Raw genomic sequence first — 22,434 nt, forward strand, 5'->3', positions numbered from 1 at the left:
ATTTAGGAATATTTTCCCTAAAATAGAAGTTGATTGACAAAATTTTTTTGATTGGATTTTGCTGAGATTGGGTATAAAAATATCAGTTCCTTGAAAGTAAATATCAATTTTTTTATTCAGCCCGAAAGAAACTATGAGGGAATTGATTGTCTCAGATCAGAACCAGATTCATCTAGATTTAAAAAAAATTAATTTTGGCCCCATTATCCTCTGTATGCCTTTAAAAAAAATAGTTAACACTTTGCTAGATTGACAAAGGAAGGTTTTTATTCACTTGTCCAGGGTTGGGTGATGAATTGGCAGTAGGATTATAAACCTGAGTTGGTTTTAATTATAGTAGGTGTGGTTAAGAGAAAAAATAGTCTTAGGTTTATATAACCCTTTTCTTTTCCAGAGGAGTTGGTTTTTATTATCTGAGTAATATATTAACTCATGAAAAGATACTAATCCTTTCATTTTTTCCTTCGAGTATTCATTAGTAACTTACTTGAAATGAAAATCTTCATATTTTTCTAAGGTTTAAAATGAACTTTTATCTGAGTAAGACCAACGTAATTAATTGCTAGTATATTTTCTAGCAACTATAAAGGTATAGTTTCTTTACCTTTTTTAGGGATTCATTTTTCTAATACATATTTTTGCAATAACAATTTGGTATATTTCCTAGGACTATGCTTAAGGAAATAAGATGCTTTTGAAATAAAAACAAAAAAAGTCAATTCTATATATTAGTCATAGAGCTAGGAAATACCAGTTCATCATAATAGTCCTCTATGTCCACCTGAGACTCTGCTTTTGGAAACCTCCTTTGGAGCAAGGAACAGAGACTAATGTTTTAATTAACTTGCTGCCCAATATGCTACTGGAGATCAGTGGAGAAATAACTCCAGAAAGAATGAAGGGATGGAGTTAAAGCAAAAACAAGACCCAGTTGTGGATGGGACTGGTGATAGAAGCAAGGTCCGATGCTATAAAGAACAATATTGCATAGGAACCTGGAATGTTAGGTCCATGAATCCAGGCAAATTGGAATTGGTCAAACAGGAGATGGCAAGAGTGAATATCAACATTCTAGGAATCAGCGAACTAAAATGGACTGCAATGGATGAATTTAACTCAGATGACCATATCTACTACTGTGGGCAGGAATCCCTTAGAAGAAATGGAATAGCCATCATAGTCAACAAAAGAGTCTGAAATACAGTACTTGGATGTAATGTCAAAAATGACAGAATGATTTCTGTTTACAAGGCAAACCATTCAATATCATGGTAATCCAAGTCTATGTCCTGACCAGTAACACTGAAGAAGCTGAAGTTGAATGGTTTTATGAAGACCTACAAGACCTTTTAGAACTAACACCCAAAAACGATGTCCTTTTCATCATAGGGGACTGGAATGCAAAAGTAGGAAGTCAAGGAATACCTGGAGTAGCAGGCAAGTTTGGCCTTGGAGTACAGAATGAAGCAGGGCAAAGGCTAATAGAGTTTTGCCAAGAGAATGCAGAGGTCATAGCAAACGCCCTTTTCCAACAATACAAGAGAAGACTCTTTACATGGACATCAACAGATGGTCAACACCGAAATCAGATAGATTATATTCTTTGCAGCCAAAGATGGAGAAGCTCTAACAGTCAGCAAAAATAAGACTGGGAGGTGACTGTGGCTCAGATCATGAACTCCAAATTCAGACTTATATTGAAGAAAGTGGGGAAAACCACTAGACCATTCAGGTATGACCTAAATCAAATTCCTTATGACTGTACAGTGGAAGTGAGAAATAGATTTAAGGGCCTAGATCTGACAGACAGAGTGCCTGATCAACTATGGACAGAGGTTCCTGACATTGTACAGGAGACAAGAATTAAGACCATCCCCAAGAAAAAGAAATGCAAAAAAGCAAAATGGCTGTCTCAGGAGGCCTTACAAATAGCTGTGAGAAGAGAAGTGAAAAGCAAAGGAGAAAAGGAAAGATATACCCATTTGAATGCAGAGTTCCAAAGAATAGCAAGGAGAGGTAAGAAAGCCTTCCTCAGTGATCAATGCAAAGAAATAGAGGAAAACAATAGAATGGGAAGACTAGTGATCTCTTCAAGAAAATTAGAGATACCAAGGGAACATTTCATGCAAAGATGAGCTCAAAAAGGACAGAAATGGTATGGACCTAACAGAAGCAGAAGATATTAAGAAGAGGTGGCAAGAATACACAGAAGAACTGTACAAAAAAGATCTTCACGACCAAGGTAATTATGATGGTGTGATCACTCACACTCACCTAGAGCCAGACATCCTGGAATGTGAAGTCAAGTGGGCTTTAGGAAGCATCACTACGAACAAAGCTAGTGGAGGTGATGGAATTCCAGTTGAGCTATTTCAAATCCTGAAAGATGGTGCCGTGAAAGTGCTATACTCAATATGCCAGCAATTTGGAAAACTCAGCAGTGGCCACAGGACTGGAAAAGGTCAGTTTTCATTCCAATCCCAAAGAAAGGCAATGTCAAAGAATGCTCAAACTACCGCACAATTGCACTCATCTCACATGCTAGTAAAGTAATGCTCAAAATTCTCCAAGCCAGGCTTCAACAATACGTGAACCGTGAACTTCCAGATGTTCAAGCTGGTTTTAGAAAAGGCAGAGGAATCAGAGATCAAATTGCCAACATCTGCTAGATCATTGAAAAAGCAAGAGAGTTCCAGAAAAACATCTATTTCTGCTTTATTGACTATACCAAAGCCTTTGAGTGTGTGGATCACAATAAACTGTGGAAAATTCTGAAAGAGATGGGAATACCAGACCACCTAACCTGCCTCTTGAGAAACCTGTGTGCAGGTCAGGAAGCAGCAGTTAGAACTGGACATGGAACAACAGACTGGTTCCAAATAGGAAAAGGAGTACGTCAAGGCTGTATATTATCACCCTGCTTATTTAACTTCTATGCAGAGTACATCATGAGGAATGCTGGGCTGGAGGAAGCACAAGCTGGAATCAAGATTGCCAGAAGAACTATCAATAACCTCAGATATGCACATGACACCACCCTTATGGCAAAAAGTGAAGAAGAACTAAAGAGCCTCTTGATGAAAGTGAGAGAGGAGAGTGAAAAAGTTGGCTTAAAGCTCAACATTCAGAAGACTAAGATCATGGCACCCAGTCCTGTCACTTCATGGCAAGTAGATGGGGAAACCGTGGAAACAGTGCCTGACTTTATTTTGGGGGGCTCCAAAATCCCTGCAGATGGTGATTGCAGCCATGATATTAAAAGACGCTTACTCTTTGGAAGAAAAGTTATGACCCACCTAGATAGCATATTCAAAAGCAGAGGCACTACTTTGTCAACAAAGGTCTGTCTAGTCAAGGCATTGGTTTTCCAGTGGTCATGTGTGGATGTGAGAGTTGGACTGTGAAGAAAGCTGAGTGCCAAAGAATTGATGCTTTTGAACTGTGGTGTTGGAGAAGACTCTTGAGAGTCCCTTGGACTACAAGGAGATCTAATCAGTCCATCCTAAAGTAAATCAGTCCTAGATGTTCATTGGAAGGACTGATGTTGAAGCTGAAACTCCAATACTTTGGCCACCTGATGCGAAGAGCTGACTTATTTAAAAAGATCCTGATGGTAGGAAAGATTGAGGGCAGGAGAAGGGGACAACAGAGGATGATATGGTTGGATGACATCACCGACCCAATGGACATGGGTTTGGGTAGATTCCGGCAGTTGGTGATGGACAAGGAGGCGTGGTGTATTGCGGTTCATGGGGTTGGAAAGAGTTGGACATGACTGAGCGACTGAACTGAACCAAATATTCAGTTTGCTTTTATGTTGCTAGAATATCAGATTTTGATGTAAACCTTGTGCTTTGGGGCTGTTGATAGATGTATTCTTACTGTGTTGGTATGCATTGTTGCAGAGCATTTGAGGTAAGCAAGTAATATTAAAATCATGAAAATAGCAATTTCTACTCTTTAATTCTGTATTCTCTTTTTTTTGTTTGTTTGTTTTAGGTTATGGATGATGAATCAGATGAAAAAGAAGTAAACTCACCTTAAACTCATTTGAGTTTTCTGTGGGCCCTGCAGTTGGACTTGTTGATAATATGTACTAAGCTTTTATTATTAATCTGCTAAGCAACTTGAGGATTAATAAAATATGTCCTTTCTTCAGAGAATGATATATAAATATTGCATGTTTGCTTTACCTCATTTGAGTTATTTATAACATCCTGAATCATCTTCTGTACACGTGGATTTTATCCAGGGATATTTTTATTTTTGTTATTCATTTCTCATGGTTCCTTCTTTGCATAATGTGTGAAGCAGTTTAAAATACATTCCCTACCTCCAATCTGATTTATTTACTCTTTACATACAGAAGTAAATAGGGAGAATCTTAAAATATTCTAAAATGGGTTCACTTTTTATGAGATGTTTAAACTACTTTTACTGAACTTTTACCTTGTTAAACAGTAAACAGTTTTAGTTTTTAAATGATATCTAGTGACTCCCCTGGTGGTCCAGTGATTAAGAATCCACCTTGCAACGTAGGGGATGCAGTTGGATACCTGATCAGGGAACTAAGACCCCACTTGCCAAGAGCACTTGAGCCTGCATACCACAGTGAAAGTTCCCAAGTCCTGTGATCAAGACCCGATACAGCCAAATAAATAACATATTTTTTTAAAATGGTATCTGTCTAGTAGCTCCCAACGTAGTGTTATGTAACTTCCCCCTGAAAGACCAAAAAAAAAAAAAAAATCATAATGATGAAAACTGATAAAGAACTAAGTCCTAGAATGTAGTCAAAATTTCTATTGATTACAAGAGAGCAGGCTGAATTGAGAAAAACTGCCTTAGTGTGCCATGCCAGAAATTTCAACAGTTATCTTTCTATTAACATAATGCAAAGAGCCAACTCATTGGAAAAGACCCTGATGCTGGGAAAGATTGAAGGCGAAAGGAGAAGGGGGCAGCAGAGGATGAGATGGTTAGACAGCATCACCAACTCAGTGGGCATGAATTTGAGCAAACTCCGGGAGATAGTGAAGGACAGGGAAGCCTGGTGTGCTACAGTCCATGGGGTTGCGATGAGTCAGACACAACTTAGCAACTGAACAACAACAACTTTCTACCATAGGGGTAACTTTTTTCAGATGACCCAAATAGCAAATGACACGTCTCTCTTGTTTTTGATGGTATTTCCCTGGTGGCTCAGATGGTAAAGAATCTGCCTGCAGTGAGGTAGACCTGGGTTTATTCCTGAGTTGGGAAGATGCCCTGGAGAAGGGAACAGCTACCCACTCCAGTATTCTTGCCTGGAGAATTCCATGGACAGAGGAGCCTGGCAGACTCTAGTCCATGGGGTCGCAGAGACAGACAGGACTGAGTGACTTTCACTTTCACCTTCTTATTTTTCTATAGGAATTCAGAGACAGCAGTTCATACACAGAATCAGGAAAGGAAACATAAGTACATTGGATCTTTGGAACTTTCTCCCCCAAAAGTATGGAGATTAACATAGGGATGGAAACAAATAGAACTCCAGCAGTTGTGAGTGCTGGAAAGGCAAGTTTTTATTTTTGTTCTTTTGGTTCATAGAACTGGGCATTGCTGTTGGAGAATTTGTTTCCTGAGCCATTATAGATGAATTTAGGTTAGACTTACTTTGGAAATTACTTTGTAAGCTAGGCACAGTAACCTGCCCTTTAGCTGAAGCTACAGGAAATTGAGATTGTGGAGGAGATGTAGTTAATCAGTCTTGGGTCTGGCCACAAAATAAGTGGCTGAGTTGGGGTGGGAGATTCAGTTACTGAAATATAGGAACTCACAGAACTGAGAGGCCAAGTTACTAGAAAGATTCTCTGCAAAACGGAGCAGCCATGAAGAACAAGGAGGAAAGGTGGAGAACATTCTCAGCACACAAAGTGTAATCAGAATCTGAAAGCTGTGAAATGTATTTGGGAACTGCAGGAGGCTAAGTAGGACTTGAATGTGAAGTGGAAGGCCTTAGCTGGAATGGGGCAGAGGTAGGCAGTGCTTTGTGTGGACAACGCTGTAGAAGTTCTTGGCTGCCCACCCTTCTTTCACCCAAAGAGTTTATGCTGAGGCTTTCTTCTCACTGAGAGGTCTCAGTTACCATTTGCTTGCCCTGTGCCCAGGGAAGATAGGTCTCAGCTCAGTCACAGGGGATAAATTAGGACTAGTCTAACTCAGTACATCTTAACTCCTTTTTTCTTTGCCAGTCATTAGTCTAAGTATGGACACAGTCATGTCTGACTCTTTGTGACCCCATGGACTATGCAGTTCATGGAATTCTCCAGGCCAGAATACTGGAATGGGTAGCCAGTCCCTTCTCCAGGGGGTCTTCCCAACCCAGGGACTGAACTCGGGTCTCTGTCATTGCAGGTGGATTCTTTACCAGCTGAGTCACCAGAGAAGCCTCTTAAGTATGGATACGTGACCCAACTCTGCCTGTGAACTGAAAGAGAAAGTCTATTAGAAAGTTCTGGAAAGATTGTCTTCCTTGATTGAGAAAGAGGGAAGTTTATATGTAAAGAAGGCTCTTTGCCTCTCCATTCCATTCCTCCCTGCTAGGTACACTGTAATATGAAGACTTGATGTCCAAGGCTCTGACAGTCAGCTTGTGATCATGAAAAGCCAGTTTGCTAAGAATGGCAAAGAAGCGGGAGAAAAAAGGAGACCTGGATATCTGAGGACTCTACTGACCTTTGAGCTAGTCCAGGAACCACCCATTTTCAGAGTATCATGTGAGATAAAAGGTTTTCTTGTTAAAGCTGCTGTTATCAGTTACTCTCTCATTTGAAGCTGGTTGCCTTCTAACAAAGACCCTGGTAAATCATGGAGAACTTTGTAAGTAATTTTACTACTTAATTATTTGTGGCAGACAGTCCCTAATGTCGATCCTAAAATGACAACAGATTTACATTTTTAACTAAGCCACTTTTTCAAATATTTTTTCAATCAAATATTAATTTAGGTGTAGATTAATCAGGTGATAGTTTTTTCATTTTGAATGTTTAAGTTATATTTAATTTCCTCCTCCTGAACAGCCCCAAAGAAAGTAACCATTAGTTGGTTGTTTTTCACTAAAACAAAAATAAAAATTAACCCCTCAAAATGTATAAATTTTTGTTACATGAAATATTCTTGAAAGCACTTTATGGGACATTTCAGTATGTATTTGAGACAGAGATTATTGGCCAAAAGTAAAGAGAGCACCTGGAGGATTTTTTGCTAAACAAAATTAGGGTGAAGCCTATCATGGAAGGAGTAATTTCCCCTCCACCTCTCTTGAGTTCTTATGAGTGGACACATAATTAAACTGATACAAGATAGATTAGCTGGAGAAAAAGAAAAAAATTTAATTCTTATAGAAGTCTCATAGCAATGCGACCTAAGAAGTGGCCAAAGCAGTTAGCTTTTATATTTTCAGACAAAATACAGAACAAAGAAATTTAAGTTTGGGTGCTTAATTAGTAGGTCTTCCCAGGTGGCTCAGTGTAAAGAATTTGCCTGCTAATACAGGAGATGCAGGAAATTGGATTCAGTCCTCGAGTTGGGAAGATTCCCTGGAGGAGGAAATGGCAACTCACCCCAGTATCCTTGCCTGCAAAGTCCCACGGACAAAGGAGCCTGGCAGGCTGCAGTCCATTGCATTGCATTGAACCAGACATGACTGAGCACACAGGCTCAATTAGTAAGGAAGAAGTTTGGACTTGGGTAGTAAGGTAGTGGTAAAGTAAAGGAAGGAAGTGACAAGGTTTGTTTAGATAACCCCCTGGTCTGAATTCCCTATCTCTACAGATAAGGATGTCTTCCTGCCTCCCAGTATAGGAAGGGTACCTGTCACATGGAAGATTTATTTCCTGCTTTCAGGGAGACGAGAGGGTCAAAGAGTCCCTCTTGTAATGGCTATTTCTTAAGTAACTTGAATGCAAAATAATATGTCTTTGAGGCATATTTAAGAGGTGCCTGCCTTGAGCCCCAATAAGCCCTAAACAGAATGATGAGCATAAAAGTGGCAAACTTCCACTGCACATTCACTGTGTGACATGGTTGTAAGCACCTTGTATTTATGAAGTCATTTAATCGTATGAGATGGGTAGCTATTATTGTTTCCATGAGGCACAGAGAAGAGAAGTACATATTCCATTGCCATAGAACTTAAGGGGAAAAGCCAGGAACATGACCCCCTGGGCATTCTGGTTGCAGAGCCTTTGTATAATACTGTACTATTTTGCCTTTAGGGAATTGAACCCATGTACCTTTCCTGAATATTCCTATCTCAGGGAAGGGAAAAAGCATCTCTTGTCTCCACAGCTGCTGCTTTCTAGTGGACAAACGTCCTTTCCGTCTGTTATTTGCTCCAGACCATTATGGGCCAAAGCAGTGCATATGGTGGACAGTTTTTAATGCAGGAATATGAAGCTAGCTGCTCTCCAGTCCAGTGGGAATTTACATCCCTTTGTGAGGATAAATTTACACTCCCAGCCTTATGCTCTGCTTCTCCACACCAGAATTATCAATGACAATTCCACAGGGTGCTTACAGTCTGCAGAATCCACTTTTGGAAGAAACTCCAGAAAACAGTATTTTTCATCACTGTACATGTCTAGCTGTCTTTCAGCTCTAGGCAGCTCCCTAGAATGGTCCACTTTTATTTTGGCTCTGGTCACATCCTAGAGGACAGAAATAGTAGACAGGACTGGTTAATCTCATGGTGTCCAATTTGTTGACAGTTTCTTGGCAGTAGAATGAGTTTCTTTCTAGCAGAGGTAGAAAACTTGCCCCAGGTTCTGCCTACTGGGGAAATTTGGAGCCATGCTAGAGGGGAGTATTGGGAAGTGTGTTCATTGTTCATTCTAGTTGGAGTCAGTACCTCAAGTTTGTCCTCAAACCTGAGGAGTGGACATCTTTTGATTGTGTGTCTTTGGTGTCCCCTCATTCTTTCCATCCTTTCCTTTTAACACCTTCTACATCTTCCTGACTCCATGTGGCTCTGTCCAATCACCATGTCCTGCCTTCTTTGCAATGGAAGTGAGGTGTGTGACTCACACTAGACCCATCAGAAGCCTTGCCTAGAATATAAAAAATGAGGATGGAGAAGTAACCTCTGTCCCCTTGGACTGCAAACTGGAAATATGTGATTTCAGAGCTGTGGGGGGTCTTTTCCTTCATGATGTCACAGAGAGAGACAGAGTTCTGACATAGTTTGTGTCCCTGGATATAGATGTACTTGAAACTCTATCTCTGTCCTTCCAATTACATTAGCCAATAAATCCCCTTCTTCAGCTAGTTTGAGTTTTCTCTAGAAATTTAAAATAAATACATATATTCACACTGAGGAAATCAGTAAGGTCAACCTTGGATGTATTAGGGTTCTCTAGAAAAACAAAACTATTAGGACAGACAGGGAGAGAAAGAGTGAGAGAGGAGAGACGGAGGGGAAAAGAGAGAAACAGAACTAATAGGCGCGATAGGAGGAGAGAAAGTGAGAGAGGGAAGAAGGGAGAGAGAGTGAAATTCATTTGAAGGAATTGGCTCATGCAGTCATGGAGGCTAGCGAGTCCAAAGCATGCAGGATGTGTTCCAGGCTGGAGACAGGGAAGAGCTGATGTTGCAATCCAACTCCAGTTCCACTGGGGAATTCTTTCTAGCTCTTGGAGGCGGGAGTGTCAGTTCTGTTCAAACTTTTAGCTAACTGGATGAGGCCCATCTATGTAATGGAAGGCAATGTGCTTTACTCAAAGTCCACTGAATAAACATCCAGAATATAATATTTTACCAAATATCAGGGCACTCTAGTGCAACCAAATTGACATATAAAATCAACCATCACGGTGGATGAAGTTTGCCTTCATCTCCAACTTCTTTCTGATTCCTCTTCCATATCTCAGCCTCCTCTCTCTGGCATTACCATACCTAATTCCACATGCCCTTATATTGTCCCTTTCTTGCCCAGCGTGGTAATTTGTCTGGGTGTTCTTGCCCAGAGAATCCCAGGGACGGGGGAGCCTGGTGGGCTGCCGTCTATGGGGTCGCATAGAGTCAGACATGACTGAAGCGACTTAGCAGCGGCAGCAGCCTTCCTTCTAATTTTAGAATTATCTTCACTTTATCTCCATCATAACTTTTATTTCCTCAGGGGCTTTTTTCACACTTGGAATCCAAATGAAAATAATCCCATATTTTCACTCTAAAGTGTAATGGATAATAATGACAATGTAGATCTCCTTGGGGAGGAAGTAGTGAGTAGTGTTCCACATTAAATATATATGTACAGGTAGAGTTCAGGAAATGTGATAGGGAAGAAGTGAAGGTAATTTTGCACAGGGAACTTGCTGATTCCCTTTTAATCTTATTTGTGAGTAATTGTCTAGTTCTCTATCAGTTCAGTCAGTTCAGTCGCTCAGTCGTGTCCGACTTTGCGACCCCATGAATTGCAGCACGCCAGGCCTCCCTGTCCATCACCAACTCCCGGAGTTCACCCAAACCCATGTCCATCGAGTCGGTGATGCCATCTAGCCATCTCATCCTCTGTCATCCCCTCTTCCTCCTGCCCTCAATCCCTCCCAGCATCAGGGTCTTTTCCAGTGAGTCAACTCTTCGCATGAAGGTAGGTTTAGCATCATTCCTTCCAAAGAAATCCTAGGGCTGATCTCTTTCGGAATGGACTGGTTGGATCTCCTTGCAGTCCAAGGGACTTTCAAGAGTCTTCTCCAACACCACACTTCAAAAGCATCAATTCTTTGGTGCTCAGCCTTCTTCACAGTCCAACTCTCACATCCATACATGTGGATGTATGGAAAAAACATAGCCTTGACTAGGCGGACCTTGGTTGGCAAAGTAATGTCTCTGCTTTTGAATATGCTATCTAGGTTGGTCATAACTTTTCTTCCAAGGAGTAAGCGTCTTTTAATTTCATGACTGCAGTCACCATCTGCAGTGATTTTGGAGCCCCCCAAAATAAAGTCAGACACTGTTTCCACTGTTTCCCCATCTATTTCCCATGAAGTGATGGGACCAGATGCCATGATCTTCGTTTTCTGAATGTTGAGCTTTAAGCCAACTTTTTCACTCTCCTCTTTTACTTTCATCAAGAGGCTTTTTAGTTCCTCTTCACTTTCTGCCATAAGGGTGGTGTCATCTGCATATCTGAGGTTATTGATATTTGTCCCGGCAATCTTGATTCCAGCTTGTGCTTCCAGCCCAGTGTTTCTCATAATGTACTCTGCATAGAAGTGAAATAAGCAGGGTGACAATATACAGCCTTGACGTACTCCTTTTCCTATTTGGAACCAGTCTGTTGTTCCATGTCCAGTTCTAACTGTTGCTTCCTGACCTGCATATAGGTTTCTCAAGAGGTGTTAAGTCCTAACTATTTAATATTTGGTTACCTTCTTAATGCTTCTTTTTCAAAAAGAGAAAATGCAAAGATGAAAAAGTTTAGGATTTTTCTTTAGGGAACTGCCAATAGATTAAATATAGCTAGACCATAAGATGCTTGAATAGAATGGTGGGAGGTGATGCTAATAAAACTGACGGGCGAGATCTGAATAACAAATGGTGTATGCATAGGAGTCTGGACTTAACCCTGCAGGTGAAGGATACCCACTGAATTGGAAGCAGAGAGAAACAGGATCCGATCTATATTTTTGAAAGATCACTCTGGTATGAAGGTGTATAGGATGAACTGGGGTAGTGGTGGAACCAAAGGGGTTCACTAGAGGGTCTTTCTGAGGCCACGACTGGTGCCTTCTGTTCTTCTGTTTGTTGCTTTCTTCTCAGAGGCCTTTGTGGCTCAGCCTACTTCTTTTTCCTTTGATACTTGCTACCATCTTCTCTGTTCACTGAAGTATACTTCTCCACATAACTCCAGAAAAAGTGGGCTATCCATGTCCTTGCTTCCTGTATTCTTTTAATGCACAGACCTTTTAAAATATTGAGAGAGGGGCTTCTCTGGTGTTCCAGTGGTTAACAATCTGCATGCCAATGCAGGGGACACGTGTTCCATCCCTGTTCCAGGAAGATCCCACATGCCAAGGAGCAATAAGCCCATGGGCCACAGTTACCGAGCCTGTGCTCTGCGACAGTAGAAGCCACCGCAATAAGCCCATGCACCACAGTGAAGAGTAGCCCCTGCTTGCTGCAACTAAAGAAAGCTTGTGTGCAACGACAAAGATCCAGTGCAGCCAACAATACAAGTTAATTAATTAAAAATATTGGGACATAATTGACTTATATTAGTTTCAGGTGTATAAAGTTATTGATTTGTACTTATTACAAATGATCAGCACAATAAGCCTAGGTAACATCCATCACCATACAGTTATAATTTTTGTCCCTGGGGATGAGAACTTTTAATATCTTAGCAACTTTCAAATATACAATATGGTCTCATTAATTACAGTCACCATTCTGTACACTGCATCCCCAGGACTTATTTATCTTATAACTAGAATTTTGTACCCAGGTCTTTTTAATTTTAGTAATTTATTGCTACTTATTGTTATAATCCAGATGAGGGATAATAAAAATCACAAACATGGGGGCAATTTAAAAATCTTATAAAGCCATTTCAATTATGGTTCTTTGTTTCATTAGCAAAGACAATGAAATCTCTGATGGCCTTCAACCCATCAGTTAGCATGGCAAGGAGAAGGCGGAGAACCATCATATTCAACAGGATCAGGGAAATGGATTTACATAGAAAATGAATTATACGTTGTTACCATCATTACTTTTTTTTTTTTTCAATTCAGTTAGTTCAGAACTTTCATTTAGGAAAGAAAATCTTTTCCATTTCCTCAGATGTTTGAATGAGACCCAGATGTCCTGTTTCTTTCATAGATCATTTATTTTCTTCTCCTCCAGCCCTTATCCCCAAAGGTCCAGCTGTGGTAAAGCTCTGTAGAGTTGGGGGTCAGACAAAGTTCTTCTGTATCAGTGTCTTTTGACTGATGGTTACAAAGGCTCTTTGTTGCAGTGGGTGGGTGAGCTTGTTCAAGGTTGGGCTGGGAAAATATTGACCTTCAAAATTTCTTCCTGGCAACTGGTGCATAAGCATCTTCCAAAATAGCTGTAGAACGGACAAGACAAATTGATAATAATGATAGATGAGCAAGCAAACAAGGAAAGCCAGGGTCTGATAGATAATTAGTTTGAGCATGAGAACTTTGGTGACACTGGGTAACATTTTCTTTGTGGCATCAACGAGTTTTCTGGTGATGCACAAAAGTAATGTTCAAACTTTGGAATCATACCTTCAATCATCACTCCTTGGCAATATCACCAAGATTCTGCCAGAACCTCTTAGATGATGGTTCTGAGTCTAATATGTACATTCATAGAGACTTTTTTGCCTCTTGAGTTAAAAAATGTGTAGTCTATTAACAAACAGCAAACAGCTCACTATGTTTTAACTTTGCTATGGGTATTTAAGGAACCTATTTCAGGGCCTGAAATATTAAACAGCTTTCAGGTGAGAAGTACTTTAATTAGTTAAATGTGACATTTTCCTGTCTTCCTTTGAGAACAGTGATAAAAGGGCATCTTTTTCCTTTTTTGAAAACAAACAACTTTTTATTGAAGTATAGTTGATTTACAGTGTTGGGTTAGTTTCACGTATATAGCAAAGTTATTCAGTTATATATATATTCAGTTACATATTCTTTTTCACATTCTTTTCTATTATAGGTTATTACAAAATGTTGAATGTATTAATAGTTTCCTGTGCCATACAATATGTCCTTGTTGGTTATCTATTTTATATATAGTAGTGTGTATATGTTAACCCCCAAATTCTAATTTATCCCTCCCCCCTTTCCTTTTTGGTAACCATAAGTTTGTTTTCTATGTCTGTGAGTCTATTTCAGTTTTTTAAATAAGTTCATTTGTATAATTTTTTAGATTCCACATATAACTGATATCCTGTGATATTTGTCTGATTTACTTCACTTAGTTTGATAATCTCTAGGACCATCTATGTTGCTGCAAATGGCAGTATTTCATTCTTTTTATGGCTGAATAAAATTCCATCATATATATATATATATATAATATGTAATGGAATATAATGTACCCTCTTTATCCATGCATCTGTCAATAGACATTTAGATTGCTTCCATACTTTTACTACTGTAAATAGTGCTGAACACTGGAGTGCACTGTATCTTTTTGAATTAGTGTTTTCATCTTTTACAGATACATGCTAAAAGGACATCTTTTTTCCTCTAAGAAAAACTGGAAAGCCCTTTGCACTTGATTAGATAACCAGCCATAGAAAGTCAATTCTGCTAAGAACATAGGACTTTTCCCACTCATTCAGAAAGATTTTTGGTCTCTTATTTTGTGCTAGGGTATACTAGGTGCTGAGCATGCAAAGACTTGTTCTACTCTCAAGAAACTTAGCTTTGCAGGGAAATATACAAAAAAATCATAAAATATAGATGCATATTGCTTTAAAGGCGGCAGCTCAAAGAATGAGAGGTTAATAAATAGGCTTAAGTCTCTCTGGGGAAGACAAAAAGGGTTTTCCCCAAGAAGCAGTACTTAGGCAGAGATGGGCTGGGGATTCCCTGAAGGTTAACTAATACATGCAAAAGATTGAGGATGTTGAGAAACTGCCCAGTTGAGACACTACCTGTTCCGAATGTAAAGGACTGAAAGGTAGAGTAGTAAGACATCAGTCGTGTGAGAGACGTGGGGTCAGAAGATCATGCGGTATTCTGTATATAACACAAATTTTACTTGATTCTAGTCTTGGGCCATTAATTGAGTTATGATAGTGCTCTACATTTGATTAAAAATAGCATTTAAATCTTAAAGCAAATGCTCAGGTAGTAAATTTTCAGAAACATCATCTCTGTCTGATTAAGTCTCTCTTGGCAGGAATGGTGCATTAATTCATAAAATTAATCATTCATGAGCCCAAGCTAAGGCTGTCAAATCTAGGCAGTTCCTACACTCCTCCTCTCCTGTTGGCCATCCGAAGTCTGGGCCAGCAGAGTTTCTTAAGCCCGAGCGCATAGTATTGGATAGTGGAACCTCACAGTCAGCCCCTCCGCCTCTGCAAAAAACGGGGGTTATGTGGTGGGGATGGGGAGCAGAGGTTTTAGAGGCCACGCATATGACTTAGAGCTTAAGCTGGGACCTGAATCTCCTGTCACCAGAAAGACTGACCGAACCTAAAGACTGCTTTTCTCCCCTCCCCTCACTCAATCCTTTGCAATTTCTCATCAGTCTTCTGTCCTTTTCCCTCCCTGACTTGTTGGTCCCCCAGGATAAGGCCTCCTGTTCTGTTCCTCCTCCTCCTCCGCTCGATGGGGTGCTGGGGCTTGGGGCCTTGGGCTACACGAGGCGGATGACGCACGCTATTTGCTTTGCTAACAAGTCCATCCTCTTTACTGATCCTTTCGTCGTTCCTTGCCAGCCGCCGTGTTCCCTGTTCCCCGCAGGGTAGTGCCTCGCGCTGCTCTCCCCCGGGGCGGGCGTCTCCAGGAACCTCAAGCGGATACGGCCACGAACCGGTGCCACGTCTCCGCCGCCAGCAGGCCAGGGCCTGCGTGGGCTCGGGGGCGGGGCGGGGCGGGGCGGCGCGAGGAGGTGGGACCTGCGCCTGAGCGGCGCGGGCGCGGCCCAATGGGACCTGCGGGCGGCGGCGGCGGCGGCGCGGTGTGCGCCGGGGGGCGGGGCCCGGCGGCAGTTGCTGGCCAGCCCGGGAGGCCGAGACCGCTGTCGTTGCCTCCGCCGTCGCATCCCCTGAGGGAGTCGTGTAGGCGCCCCCTTGGTCCCCAAGCTCGCGGGTTGCCCTGCAGGCTCGTGTAAGCTCCCGGACTCGCCAGCCGCTCGCCATTCGCCTTGCCAACCGTGCCTCCTGCAGCATGTGTGGTAAGGGGGCCGCGGGCGGGGGGCGTGTTGCGGGGCGGTGCTGGGGTGCCGTGGGGCGCCGCTGAGGCCGGTGGCGCCGGCGGGAGCGGGAGTGTGGAGGGTGCGAAATCTGGGTGTTGCGCCGGGGGCGTCCCGCGGTGGCTGAGGCTCCTGGGGGTAGGGGAGCTGGAGTGTGTGTGTGTGTGGGGGGGGGGGTGGACCTAGGAGGGCACCTGAGAGGAGGGCGGGCCCTAGAGGGGGTCTGGGCGTCCGAATGGGGGCTTTGCGCCAAGAAGAGAACCAGGAGGGAAAAGCAATGTCTGTATTGGAAAAGGGACTGGGGGGGAGTGAATTCAAAAGAGTCCAGGTGAGTGAGGCAACCTGTGGAACATCAGGTGAGGTCTCTTGAATTTATCTCGCATGTTTCTAGGATTTATCCTTTTAAAAATACTTAATTTTAGTTGCTTTCTTTCGGGCACGCCCAGCAGAAAATAGAACTAGAACTAGAACTACGATAATGACATTACGCATGATCTTACTTCCTGCCTCCCGCCCCCTGCCCTCGCCCCCCACCCCCGCCCCGCCCCCGTCTCAACAGAACCCAATGCTGATCAATACCTTGGCGAATGCGCCCGGAAGTGACCGTGGAGAGAGATCGTACTTCATTTACATTTGAGTGTGCTTCCATTTGAAACACTTCCTTATGAGAAATATTGGCCTACATTTAATGAATGTTTTACCTAGAACAGCTAGAACCTAAAGTTAGGCCCTTCTGTTACATGATTTGAGACTTAGTCATTTTAACAGTAACCTGAAAGTGGTGTGAGTTAAAAGGGGCTTCCCAGGTGGCGCTAGAGGTAAAGAAACGACCGGCCAGTGCAGGAGATGAGATGTAAGGAGACGCAGGTTCGTACCCTGGGTCGGGAAGATTCCCCAGGAGGAGGGTATGGCAACCTATTCTAGTATTCTTGCCTGGAGAATCCAAAGGACAGAGGAGCCTGGCGGGCTACAGTTTATAGGGTCGCAAAGAGTCGGAGACGACTGAGACGACTGAAGTGACTTTGCACACACGCACAGTGAGTTCAGAAGGAATTACATCTGAAATGACTGATATGCTCTAAAATTGGTACTAACTTGGCTATTGTAAGTAAAAAGAATTCTTAACTTCCTTATTGAAATTTACAACGACCTTCCCCCTGGAAGATAAACACCTTTTAAGGGAATTATGATTGCAATATAATTGAAGCTACCTGGGAAAGTTACTCTTTGTAGCCCTTTTCAAGAAGAACTGAGAAGGAGGTAGCTTGGGCTGATTAGTGTCTCTTTTTCTTGTATTTAACTTAATGCTAATTTCAGCTTCTAAAATGAAGAGCAGGTTTAAATTTAGAGTAGACTAAAACTGCACAAAAAACAAACAACTATAAATAGCTTGCTGAAATTATTTGGGAGAGCAGACTTTAGAATCAGTTATACTTTTGCTATGTCTCAGGGTAGCAGAATGGTTTTCCGAAAGACATAATTTAGTTTGGAGCTGTGGGGTAATGAATTTGCAGGCCCCCAGTGTGCTTGGTTTGGTAATTAAGTGTTACTGAGTGATGAAGCATTCACCTAGTCAAGTACCTGGCTTTCTGGTTGCAGATCATTTCTTGTTCCAGGAAAAAGGAAGTAAAAAATAGAGCAATATAAAATAAAACATAAGATCTGGTATAGAAAAGGTTCAGATAAGAGTGGAGGTTCAGATTTTAGGGTGGAGATTAAATGTTAGACATTTTCACACAGCCAGCATCCCCATTCCACAGTGTTTTACTACTGAGGAAACAGGTGACAGAGCAAGAAAAAAAGAACTAGTATTTGAGGCATTTCGAAGGTCCTGCTTTTAACCTGTATCAGAGTTTTACATGATTCCAGGAATATCCAGAATTTATCTCCTCTTTGGTGTATGGTTCTGAAAGTTAACTGTTAAGATTTGTCTTTGTTTTCTTCCCACATATTAATTATTGAAATAAAATTTCTAGGCAGAGGAACTGAGTGGGGATGAGATTAGATGGGAAAATTTAGAGGTTTACTTTGTGAATACCTGCTGCTTGTTAAAGGTTTTCTAAAAGATTATTTGATTTCAATATTGCAGAATGTTGAAACAGAAGAATGAGGGTAACAATTCTTTTTTGCTAGCTTTTTCCAATCAGAAATACTGGTAAAACTGTTATTTATTAGATTGTATTGGGATGTTAGTAAGTGTTACTGAGGGGGAAAAAAGATTTTATGGTCAAATAAACTTGAGAAGCAAATTTAAACAATGTTGAACTGGCCTTTAAAAATTTTTTTTTAGTTTTTTAATTGCAGGATTTATTGGAACATTTCTTGTGCTAATAAGCATTAAGAACCTTCCAGAGAAAAATAGTGTATCTGTGTTCAAAATTTATTTTGTCTTCCTCTTATTCTTGATTCTTTGGAATGCACTTTGTCCTTTATAATCTGTTTTACTTTTGGCTTCAGTGAGAGAGTAAATTCACTTAAACTTCACATAGCTCTTAACAGATTTTGCTGTTGTTTGTTTTTTTTTTAAATAAATATGGGATTATACCTTTTTGCTCCAGTGGTATATATGTGACACATTTTCGTAAATGAGATCATATTTAAAAGCAGTTAGAGAGCTGCAATTAAAAAATATTCTGAAATGAATCCTTAAAAACTGTTTTGTAGTTATACTGTGTAATGGCTTTGGGGCTATTTAAGTGATACTGAGACTGGCTTCTATCATAAATCATAAAATTAGTGATATTGCCATATTCTTAAACATACTGAGTATGAAGTAGATGTGAAAGAAAAGAATTATTGCTTAATGAGCATTTTCTCAGTTGTGTTCTCTGGAAAAGGAAAAGTTAACAGGTTCTGGTAATGAGCAGTATAAGGTGGGAATGAGTTTTGTAACACGTAAGTTTGGGTAATTCTGCTTTTGGAGACTCTCAATTAGCAAGTTTAAAGTTTTTAGGAAGTTCTACAAATAAACCTGTTAACTTTAACTCAGTATTTCTTAAACCTTTAATTATGGAGACTTTCTTTTACTGTATGCCTACTTAGCATCCTGCAATATAGTGTTCTCTTTCTGTGGTTTGAGAATTTTTGACTGTACATTTTAGGTGCTTAGAAAGTACTGGAAGGTATTTAATATGTATGTATAACTGAGTCACTTTGATGTACATCAGAAATTAACACACCATTAAAAAGCAACTATACTTCAAGAACAGAATATTGGGAAAAGAAAAGATATTTGAAGTGATCTCTTTGTACTTGGCACTCTGTCCTTAGGAGAGAGGACTAGAACAAGGGAATTGCCTTCAAGGAATTGCTGTCTGATCGAAAGGAACAGTTAATACACGTGCAACAGGTGTGGATGATAAAAACACAGTCCTTGTTCATTGCCATGTTTTAGATTGCAAGTGAAATGAATAGAAATTCAGAGACTGGTTAGGCCAGGAATGTTCCAGATGGCAGGATAGGACTCTTGGTGAGGACTGCTGCCAGCTGGTAAAGAACTAGTGCATTGTGAGCGACGCCACTGATGACACATTTTACCGAACAGTGTATGAAGTCAGAAATAATAAATTAAGAACCACTACCAGTGGGTTTGAAAGAAGAAATTGAAGTACCAGGAAAAGAGGCCAAAAAATAGTAGTTAGAGACGCAAACATTCCAAAGTGGTATATTGCTTTAGTAGAAAGTCTGTAAGAGTAGAAAAAGGTCATTCATGTTTAATACTGCAGAGAGAGATTAATTGCATTTGGCTATAAAGAAATCATTAGAGAAGTTACACATATGAAGGTAGAAGAATTCAAGTTTGTGTTCAGGAAGAGAGCATGTATACCAACAAAAGAGACAATATTGTGAAACTGAAGTCCCTGGTAGAGTTGAAAAGTTGATTTCCAGCATGTAAGCTGTGAAGTTAAAACCAGGTGTTAACTGGTTGATTCATACCCTAAGCATTGTCTCTAAATTGACTGAAAGTTGAGCTAGATCACTAGATAATGAAAATTCAACCCACTGTTGAGTAGCACAGGGATGCCTGGTGTGCTGTAGTTCATGGGGTTGCAAAGACTCAGACACAACTGAGCTACTGAACTGAACTGTTGTGTAGGATCCTGTTAATATTTTGATGTTAACAAAAAGTTCTATATTTACAAAATCAAGGACTCACTTATCAAGACTTAGAAGTAGGAGAGGTTTGTTCAAGTAGGAGAGGTTGGTTCATGGAATAGTGTGTAGAATATCTTTCGCTATTTTGAGTTTATAAGGAAGGATAAGAGAGTTTATAGAGTATTATACCCTTAAGATGAAGAGGAAGGCTTCAGTTCTACAAAGAATCTACCAGAAATGAGAAAGAAGCTGGGAAGAGAGAAATGAGGATTTAAGAGTTAGTCTAGATTCTAGACTTTAGCATAATATCTGGGGGTGATTTGAAAATTAGACAAACAGTGAATTAGCAGAACTGGTCAGCAGTTGGGAGGGTCTCTAGGAAAGTAGACCTCAGATGGATGGATGACCTGAAATGGATGGATTTCACTGTAGGAGTGCTCAGGGACACAGGTGAGAGCATAATGGGCCCAGAGGGGCTGACTCGGCAAGATGATGAAAAACTGTGGTCTGATTTGATTGATCAGAGAGAGAAGCAGGAGAGACAGAATGTTGGAAGGTGTGTAAGCAAGGAATGCATGCTTTTTCTCAGGAAAGATGATGACAAAGGTAGACTGTGAGGGAGTGTATAATTAACGATGTCAGGGTTTAAACACGGCTTTGAGTTCCAAGAGGTGTTTTGGAGCTCCGTCCAGTGGCCACAAGTATTTTCAACAAAGTAGGGGACAGTTCAACCAGCATTTTGCAACTAGGAAAAAGATTTTGAACAGTTAACAAACAAAAAATTGAAATTTCTCTTGTGTCACTCCATATAATGTTTTTTTGTGTTTTTGGGGTTGCAGAAAATGTTCTCTCAAATATTTCGTCTTTTAGAGGAATCTTATCTATAGAATGTGCCTCCATAATTATAGTATTGACTGTGTTTTATGGCAAATATCTAGTTGGTGTGTATAACTTTAATTGCAGAATTGTTTATAATTACAAAGAGTTAGGAAAGCCTCAATAAATAGGTAAATGGCTGGGTAAAAAATGAGAAATCTATTATGAACTATTATTATTATGTAGCCATTAAATAGACTGGGGTAGATATGTTGTACTGACATAAAAAGATCTCCAACATCTTAAGAGAAAAATACAGAACAATATGTGTATTATCACATTCATATGCTTTTAAAAAAAACCTCTAAGACCGTATACATCTGAGTTTATATATGTAGAAAAATTCATACCTGAAGGTTTGGCGCAATGTGTATGGGATTAATGGTAGTTATCTCCTGTATGGAGGTAGAAAAGAGATTTTTCACAATTCATTCTGTAGGATTCGTGTAAGTTGAATCTTTAGTGATAATTTGTAAGTTGTTATAAGAAGAATTTTAAAAAGGAAACAAATGACACTGTGGATGGATTGTTTCAGAAAATATAAAATTTGGAGAAGGAATTTGAACTCTTAATACTGATAAACTCCAATGTCTAGGTTCTCATCAGAAAATACGGAAGAGCAGAATTTCTTCCTGAAACTAATATAATATTGCAAGTCAATTATACCTCATATAAAGTAAAATTTTTTGTTCAGAAGAACCTAAATTAAACCAGACGTAGAAGCTTTAATAATTTGATTGGTCAGCTAAATTGCGTTGTTTTCATTTCAGTACAATTGAACAGTCTTTGCCTATAACTAGATTGCTTTTAACCAGGTGTGTCAAGTCTATGATCTAGGTCATGTCTGAATATCTTGTTAAGTAAGGTGCTTATAAGTGCTTTTATGTCACTGAATTTAAGTTGCCATTTTCTTAGAATGATGCTTGTAGGTGCAGCCTCTTGCTTCAGTTAGGGATATATTTATTCCAGGTATATTACATTAATAAGAAATTTTCACTTTGGAAATACAAGCCGACTTGGCAGTAGAAAATCTGTGCTCCATTCAGCTACTACTGTTTGTGGCACTGAAACAATTACTGAAGAGCTGTGAAGAGTTGGTTTTTAGGCTTTTGTAGTTACCTTAAGCAGAAGCGTTTATTGTGAGGTTTGACAAGACAGATATCAAAGACCTGAAGTAGGGGTTGCTACTCTGTCATTTTGAGTTATGAATACCTACCCTGTAAACGGCTGTAAATATGCTCTGCGTGCCCAATTGGCAGTTGTTTGCAGTTCTGTTTTCCCCAAGATTACAGATAACCCCCTAACCCAAACAAGTGGACCAGCTGTGCTCTCAAGGGGCTGTTGTGTAAATCAACAGATTTATCCTCTTTATCTTTCATTTTCCTAATGCTGGATAACTAACTTTCTTCTCCCAGCTCTGATACTTTGATCTTAGAGAATTTCTCTTTGTGTGTCATCCTTTTAATCCTCTTAGTTTTTGCCTAGTTATGCAAGGAGAAATATTGCTCCTACTACTTCCTCTAGTCTACCTCTTCTCTTTTTCTT

The 22,434-nt window shown here is 40.3% G+C and overlaps 2 protein-coding genes across 4 annotated transcripts in view; both read left to right on the plus strand.

The window, feature by feature from the left end:
• NFU1 (NFU1 iron-sulfur cluster scaffold) overlaps nucleotides 1-4,174 on the plus strand; it is a 28,123-nt gene extending 23,949 nt beyond the window's left edge. For both annotated transcript variants that reach the window (XM_069582954.1, XM_069582955.1), the window contains one exon: nucleotides 4,000-4,174. In XM_069582954.1, the coding sequence (XP_069439055.1) occupies nucleotides 4,000-4,044 (45 nt within the window). In that variant the 3' untranslated portion in view covers nucleotides 4,045-4,174. The remainder of the gene's footprint in view (nucleotides 1-3,999) is intronic.
• Nucleotides 4,175-15,675: 11,501 nt separating this feature from the next.
• Nucleotides 15,676-22,434, plus strand: part of GFPT1 (glutamine--fructose-6-phosphate transaminase 1) — a 62,862-nt gene continuing 56,103 nt past the window's right edge. The window contains exon 1 of one of the 2 annotated variants that reach the window (XM_069582957.1): nucleotides 15,676-15,900. In XM_069582957.1, the coding sequence (XP_069439058.1) occupies nucleotides 15,894-15,900 (7 nt within the window). In that variant the 5' untranslated portion in view covers nucleotides 15,676-15,893. The remainder of the gene's footprint in view (nucleotides 15,901-22,434) is intronic. The other variant, XM_069582956.1, reaches the window with a different exon arrangement.

The sequence above is a fragment of the Ovis canadensis genome, chromosome 3 (genome assembly GCF_042477335.2).
Source record: "Ovis canadensis isolate MfBH-ARS-UI-01 breed Bighorn chromosome 3, ARS-UI_OviCan_v2, whole genome shotgun sequence".
In the NCBI taxonomy this organism is placed as follows: Eukaryota; Metazoa; Chordata; class Mammalia; order Artiodactyla; family Bovidae; genus Ovis; species Ovis canadensis.